We start from the raw sequence: 7,842 nt of genomic DNA, 5'->3' as shown, positions 1-7,842 counted from the left end.
TGGCTTGGGATCCAACACTCCTTTGTTCAGTAGACAAACATGTCCCTGTGTCTGCTATTCATGGAGGAGACAGAGTAATGAACCAAACAGTATCCTGCCTGTGAGTTGACTTCTCGTGGAGAAGTCAGGCAGCAGAGAATGTAAGAAAGGGTGTTGTGCTCATGTCGTGAGACCTCCAAGCAAGACCACCACAGAGCCACTATCCGATGCAAATACAAAGGGGTTTATTTAAACAAGCAAGCCCAGGCTTGGTCCACCTCCAACACACTGGCTGGCCAGGTGAAGGATGACGGCCCTGAGCGGCCCTGAGCTCTCAGAGTGAAGGTTTTTTTTTAAGATTTATTTATTATGTATACAGTGTTCTGCCTGCAGGCCAGAAGGGGGCACCAGATCTCATTGTAGATGGTTGTGAGCCACCATGTGGTTGCTGGGAATTGAACTCAGGACCTCTGGAAGAGCAGCCAGTGCTCTTAACCTCTGAGCCATCTCTTCAGCCCCCAGTGAAGGGTTTTTAAAGGGGAAAAACCACAAGCCAGGGGGTACAAGCCTTTGCATTTCAGGGTCACACACTTTAGTTAACAGGAACATTTAGCCAAGAGAAGAACTACAGAAGACAAAATACAGTTGGAGACCCTCTCAATACTACTGGAGACTTTGGAGACTTTGATGGATTAAGCCTTTGTCTTTTTTTTTTTTTTTTTTTTTTGGAACTGAGGACCGAACCCAGGGCCTTGCACTTGCCTGCTCTACCACTGAGCTAAATCCCCAGCCCCTGGATTTTAAGCCTTTGTTTTAGCTATTTCTTGGCCAACAGCCTACCCATCCTGGGGTGGAGGTCACCTTGACCAGAATCTTAGCTGGGTGTCTGTGTCTCTGGAACTTGGTTCAGCTTCTTTCTTAGTGCTGTTAGGAAAAATGGAGTTTGTCTTGCTCTCTGGGTGCTGTGAAGAAGGGTGTGAAGAAGATGGAAGAAAAGCTGTTCATTGCAAAGTTTCTGAGGCAAGGCTAAGCTGTGGCTGTAGACAAAAACCCTTTCTGGGCCAGGAGAATTTGTGGGCTCCATTCTTGCTTTTGGGTTGTTGGGTTTTGTTTTGTTTTTGTGTGGAGTTTTTTTGGTTTTTGTTTGTTTGTTTTTGTTTTTGTTTTTTGGTTTTTTGGTTTTTTTGCAAGAGGCTTTATGTAAACTGTGTGTTAGGAGTGAATGCCTTTAGTCCCAGCACTTGGGAGGCAGAGGCAAGAGGATCTCTGAATTCGAGGCCAGTCTGGTTTACAGAGTAAGTTCCAGGATAGCCAGGGCTACACAGTTAAACCCTGTCTCCAAAAGACAACACACACACACACACACACACACACACACACACACACACACACACCCCACAAAAGGCTTTATGAAAAAGCAAAATAAAGCAGGAAGGAGCTGCAGAACGGGTCTGGAAATCAAGTCCTTAGGGGAGGCAGGTTAAAGCCAGCCTGGGTCTGGCCTCCTCACAGTGTGACAGAAAGATAGCCTGCCAGAGGTGTTTCTCGGTGAAAGCTTACACGATCAAACAGGCTCCTCTTAGGCTCAGACTCTACCAGAGAGGCTCCGAGGCCACCCTCTCGGCTGTGGACTCGCAGGAGGGTGGATTAGGTCTGGTCAGCCCAAGACAACACCCAACCGACGCGACCTCCTTCCCTTCTCTGGGCGAGGACAGAACAGCTCCGCCCACATCGGATGGTATTTAGGAGAGAAACGCCTAGGCCTTGGAGACTAGGAGGACTAGGAGGGCCTGGCTTGAGTAGACCTTGAGTTTGGGGTCAGGAGTAGAAAGGACCTGGGTCGTGTTCGCAGCCTGGAGCAGAGATACAACGGAATGGCAGATCTTGGGCGGGGGACTGTACTAAAAGGGATTGAAGAGGGGCGGAGCCAAAGGGGACCGAACCGGAGCTCCAAGGGAGAAGGGGGCGGGGTCCCGGGTGGAGGTGCTGCGCCCGAGGCCGGCCTCTCCGGGATCTGCACCGCCTGCCTGAAGTCTCGTGATGTTGGTCATAAGGTCTCCAGTGCCAGCTGGGCCAGCAGCCGCGGTTGCAGCATGGCCTCAGAGCAGGATGTGCGGTCCAAGCTGCAGCGCGCGGGCCAGGATCATCTCCTTCGCTTCTGGGACGATTTGGCTCCTGAGCCTCGAGCGGCGCTCCTAGCGGAGCTCGCCTCGCTGGAGCCCGATGTTCTGCGTGAGCACTGCCAGCGTGCCTCGGCCGCCTGCTCGCTAGCCCCGGGCCCTCTGCCCGACCTGGCGGCGCGCCTGCAGCCCCTGCCCCCAGAACGCGTAGGCAGCGCGATCCGCTGCGACCAGGAGACACGCCGGCGGTGGGAAGAGGAAGGTAGGCAGCACAGCACTGGGCGGGGTTGGGCAGGCGCTGCCCATTGCGTCCGGAAGAGTTAGTGCCTGGGAGGGTGGGGGGACTCTGGAAGTACTGTGTGGAGTTATTTGCCTTGCAGCTCCTTCCTCTTGCGCTTAGTAGACCCCGAAGCTGTGCAGTAGCAAGCTCACGCGTGGCTCTCTCTAAAGAGGCCTGTCCTCACGATGCGCCTCCCCTCCAGGTTTCCGACAGATTGCTCAGAACAAGGTGGCTGTCCTGCTGCTGGCCGGTGGGCAGGGAACTCGCCTGGGCGTCACCTACCCTAAGGGCATGTATCAAGTAGGGCTGCCCAGCCAGAAGACCCTGTACCAGCTGCAGGCAGAGCGGATCCGGCGTGTTGAACAGTTGGCTGGCCAGCGACTGGGGACCCACTGCACCGTGCCCTGGTGTGTCCTCCCTGCCAACTTCCCAGAAAGACCACCCTTAAGTGACCCAGGCCTGCCCCACACCAAGACCCGAGACCCAATCCTAGCACAGCCCTAGAGAGAGCCCAGCGCCTGCCCTTACCGAGCCCCATGCAGGCTTGTTCCCGCCTCACCTGCCAGGGTGAGCCAAATTCCTCTGGAAGCAGCTCACTGCTAGGACGTTTACAGGTACATCATGACCAGTGAGTTCACACTGGGACCCACCATCAAGTTCTTCAAGGAGCACGACTTCTTCCACCTAGACCCCGCTAACATGGTCCTCTTCGAGCAGCGCATGCTACCTGCCGTGACCTTTGAGGGCAAGGCCATACTGGAACGGAAAGACAAAGTTGCCATGGCCCCAGGTATGGCCCACACCTTGAACGGGGAAGGGTTGCCCTACCTGGACCACAGAGTGCCGCTGTGGGTCAGGAGGCCTGACTCCCAGGTAAGATGTGCTCAGTCTGGAGTCTCATCTGTCACATGATACAATCACAAGGCTCTTGGTGGTTATGCTCCTGCTTTTACTAGACTGAGCAGGAGATCAAGCTGGAGTCCATGGGAAGACCCATTCCTTTCTCCTTTGCAGATGGTAACGGAGGCTTGTACTGTGCCCTGGCGGACCACCAGATCCTCGAGGACATGGAGCGGCGGGGCGTGGAGTTTGTGCATGTGTACTGTGTGGACAACATCCTGGTGCGTCTGGCTGACCCCGTCTTCATAGGCTTCTGTGTGCTTCGGGGAGCCGACTGTGGTGCCAAGGTGAGAATCAAGCTTTTATTTTCCTTGGCACTCGGCTCTGCCGCTTGCCAAACCCTGCCCCTCCTCATCCCTGTCACTCCCAGCACGCTGAGTCTATACCCGGTGGCCGCAGGTGGTGGAAAAAGCATACCCTGAGGAGCCAGTGGGTGTGGTGTGCCAGGTGGATGGTGTCCCCCAGGTGGTGGAATACAGCGAGATTAGCCCCGAGATTGCTGGGCTCCGAGGGGCTGACGGGGGCTTGCTCTACAACACAGGCAACATCTGTAACCACTTCTTCACCCGAGACTTCCTGGATATGGTCACCAGGTGTGTGGCAACAGGTGGCTGTGGCAGCCCAGGCTAGGCTGAATTTAAGAATGCTACAGCAGGGTGGTGGTGGCGCACGCCTTTAATCCCAGCACTCGGGAGGCAGAGCCAGGGGGATCTCTGTGAGTTCGAGGCCAGCCTGGGCTACAGAGTGAGTTCCAGGAAAGGCACAAAGCTACACAGAGAAACCCTGTCTCGAAAAACAAAACAAAACAAAAAGAATGCTGCAGCAGCTTGAGCTGACCTAGACCGAGCTGGGCCGCTATTGGGAGTGCCCGGGGTTGGGCGGAGAGAATTCCTGTCACTACATAAACAAGCCAGATCCCACCAGTGTCTGGGCAGTTGGGATGAGCCCTGGTCAAGGCTGTCTTGACCCCACTGCTCATGGCTGCCACCTCTGCCCTGTCATTAGCCTGGGCAGCATTGTGGCTGGTGGTTCCTGGCTTTTGGCCCTGGGGATGCTGGGAGAAAACCTGTATCCTTCCCAGAGATGTAGCTAAGCATCACCTGGCCGGGTACACAGAAGTGAAGGCTGGCATTCCAGGGATGCCCTACCTGAACCACACCCCTTTTCCCCTCTTGCTACCAGGGAGTTTGAGCCCTTGCTGAAGCTGCATGTGGCTGTGAAGAAGGTCCCGTACGTGGATGAGGAGGGAAATCTGGTAAAGCCGCTAAAACCGAATGGGATAAAGATGGAGAAGTTTGTGTTTGATGTGTTCCAGTTTGCTAAGTTAGTGGTAGAAGTCGCTTACTTTTCTCTTCTTCCCTCTCTTGGTTCTGGTAGTGGGTTCAGAGGTCCCGGTGGACAGTAGGGAAGTGGGAGCTTGGTGAGGGGCAGGGGTGGGGGAAGGTGAGGGACTATAGGTTAGTTTGTCCCGGGGAAGTCCAGAGGGTGTTCTTGCCCCTAAGAGCAAGAGCAGAGGTTCTGAGGGGACCAGGAGCAACCCCCTGAACCCCCACAATCCTGACCCAAGGTCAGATTTGCTGGGTGAGTCCCATATCCTCTGCCTCTGAACCTGTGGCGCGTGAGAGGTGGAGGACTTGAGGCTTCTTAGGATCTCAGGAAAGCAAAGATGCTTTCTGTGCCTGTGGGGCCCTCCTAGACCACCGTACGCATGGGAACACCTCCCGTTTAGGGAAATCTGGCTTCCCCTTGCCTGTCCAGAGCAGAGCAGCTGGCGGGGATGCAGGGTCATGAACCCTTCTCTCCACCAGGAACTTCGTTGCCTTCGAAGTGCCTCGGGAGGAGGAATTCTCCCCATTGAAGAATGCCGACACAGCCAGCACGGATAACCCTTCCACCTCCAGGAGAGCTTTGTTGGCTCAGCACCACCGCTGGGCTCTGCAGGCCGGAGCCCACTTCCTGGATGGACATGGGGTCCAGCTTCCTGAGCAGTCTGGGTGAGGGCCTCTGAGGTTAGCCTGGGGCCTGTTGATGCTACCACTGTCCAAGTTGGCTTCTAACCCAGCACCACACCACACGCAGGCGGCTATGTTCCCAGCCAGGACAGCCTGCCTGGTGACTATTAGCTCAGCCTCTTAGTCTCAGGTTATGCTCAGGGGAGGCAGGGTCTCAGATGCCCCCAAATGTATCCCCATAAGCCCCCGAAGATGAGACCTAGGCCTAACCCTGAGGAGACACGGGAAGGTTTGACCTCTGAGACCTTTGGTGTTTGTCTCCTTTATTGCTGTGCTGGAGGGGCAGCTGGGCCTGGCTGCCTGAGCTCTGTGCGAGGGCCCTGTGTAGTAATTTAATTTTCTTAGCTAAGCCAGAGCCTGTTACTTGGCAGATGACGTGCATGGGTTTGGGCTGCACAGAGGGAGGAGTTTGCTGTGGAGATAAGACTGGTGTGTGTCACTGATGCTGGACAGGCACTTGCCTCTTCATGTCCGGAGGGTGCTGGGAGGGCCCCTGGCATTCACTTGAGAGGCGATGCTGACCATTGCTCTCCCCCAGCTTGCTGCCAAATGGAGACCCTCCAGCCATCTGTGAGATATCGCCCTTGGTGTCTTACTCTGGAGAGGTGAGTGTGCCGTCCCTGTCCAGGATTTCGTGAAGTCTGGCGTGTGTGAACCAGAAGAAGAAAATGGGAGAAGCAGGCACTGGGCTGGACAGGTCCTAGCCTTGAAGAGTGCCGTAGACTGAGGGGTCTGGAGGTCTGGAGGCCTTTGCAAGTCTTGGGAGGGCGTGGGGTACAGGAAAGGATTGAGGCTGAGACCAAGATTTTGGGGCGTCTTCCTGGACACTAGCCCTCTTCTGACCCTGCCTGACAGGGTAACACTGCACTCCTGTTTCGGGCAGCTGGAGGGGGTATGGGCAGACGAAGTAGACGCTTAGCCGCTATAACTCTTTGTTTCTAGGGGTTGGAGAAGTACTTGCAAGGCCGAAAACTCCAGTCTCCATTCATTCTGGACGAGGACCAAGCCGGGCTGCTGCAGCCACAGAAGTGCTAACCTGCTTGCTCCCAGCCTCTCCAGCCCCGGGGTCCTATCAGATACTCATAGAGCTCTGGCCCAGGCTCTGACTAGAAATGCTGGCCTACAGGGCACAGAAGGGAGTGTGCTAGTTTACTTCACAAGGTTGGGACCCCTTGGGTACCCCTGGACTGTGACTGTCTCTGTGTGTGGCGTTTGCTTGTTTTGTTTTGTTTTTTCTCATTGCTGACTCTGGGACTCAGCAGATAGGCAAAGGGTTGGGGACCTTGGAAAATGGGGCAAGAGGTAGAGTGTGAGGAGGTGTTGTCTGAGAAGGGACAGGAGATGCCCTCTGTCATCCACTCTGCCGGCCCAGGCCAGCCACATGCTCAGCAGACGGTGAGATATGCCTCATGGGGATGTAGTTAAAGGACCCCTCCTCCCAGTAGCAGAATCAGTAGCTGAGCATGTCACCCCATGTGCCTAGACAGAAGGAGCCTGATGCCCTGGTTAAAACTAGCTTTGAGAACTCTGATCTGCACACTGAGATGAAAGCAGTTCTCCGGGCCTTCCCACAGCTCTCTCCCACAGCCCCAAGTCTCCCAGTCAACACCCACAAGTGGGCCTGGCTGCTGTGTTCTTAAGTCTTTCCCCCAAAGAACCAGAGGCCACACTGTTGACTTTTGGACTAGCTACTGGTTCTGACCGGGTCTGGAGCACACCTCATCCTGGTTAGTTTCTTTTCCCTGAGCTTAGGCTCTCAGCTGGAGGTGTAGCCTCTGACTATCTAGGTGGTGCTTAGCTCTGCCACCCAGCCTTGTTCTGTCTCTGACACGACTCCGAGGACTCATAGCTGCTTTCCCATGCAGGAAAATGGTGACACTGGCCCTTCCCCTAATGTAACAGTGGTTAGGAGGGGCAGCCTGCTCCTCAGCCACCTAGCCCCAGATGTATGGGCTCAGCCACCTAGCCCCAGATGTTTGGGCTCAGCCACCTAGCCCCAGATGTTTGGGCTCAGCCACCTAGCCCCAGATGTTTGGGCTCAGCCACCTAGCCCCAGATGTATGGGCTCAGCCACCTAGCCCCAGATGTATGGGCTCAGCCACCTAGCCCCAGATGTTTGGGCTCAGCCACCTAGCCCCAGATGTATGGGCTCAGCCACCTAGCCCCAGATGTTTGGGCTCAGCCACCTAGCCCCAGATGTATGGGCTCCTGCTCTCATTCCTGACCGCTTTCCCAGAGGAGGTTGCTGGGAAGAGTATATTTACCATTCAGTGTGCAAACAGTGGGTCTGGACTTGTGAAAGATGACAGGACTGGGCCCACGGCCGCCATTGTTGGGACCGACATGTCAAAGACAAACTGGGCCCTGTGGTCATCGTGCTGTAGGCCCCAGGAGCAAACCGTATTTTTCCTTCTCTTACTGCTCCACAGACAAGCTGGGGTCCCTGGAGCAGGAGAGGGTCCCTGAGGGAGATCAAAGCCTCAGGCTCCTCCTGAATAAACAATCAGTTGGGTGAACTCTTGAAAGGAGTTAAAAAAAAATTCAAAGAGGT

The 7,842-nt window shown here is 55.2% G+C and overlaps 1 protein-coding gene across 1 annotated transcript; it reads left to right on the top strand.

Annotated features, from left to right (window-relative positions):
- Window positions 1-1,962: 1,962 nt before the first annotated feature.
- Window positions 1,963-6,489, top strand: Uap1l1 (UDP-N-acetylglucosamine pyrophosphorylase 1 like 1). Its single transcript, XM_059259096.1, has 9 exons — window positions 1,963-2,361; window positions 2,582-2,786; window positions 2,994-3,169; window positions 3,394-3,566; window positions 3,679-3,872; window positions 4,462-4,602; window positions 5,088-5,273; window positions 5,830-5,896; window positions 6,234-6,489. The coding sequence occupies exons 1-9, from the start codon at window positions 2,073-2,075 to the stop codon at window positions 6,324-6,326; spliced, it is 1,524 nt and encodes a 507-aa protein (XP_059115079.1). The 5' UTR covers window positions 1,963-2,072; the 3' UTR covers window positions 6,327-6,489.
- Window positions 6,490-7,842: the final 1,353 nt, after the last annotated feature.

Source organism: Peromyscus eremicus, chromosome 4 (genome assembly GCF_949786415.1).
Source record: "Peromyscus eremicus chromosome 4, PerEre_H2_v1, whole genome shotgun sequence".
Taxonomy (NCBI): Eukaryota; Metazoa; Chordata; class Mammalia; order Rodentia; family Cricetidae; genus Peromyscus; species Peromyscus eremicus.
The sequence above is the reverse complement of the archived record's forward strand: the minus strand, read 5'-3'. Positions and strand labels throughout refer to the sequence as shown.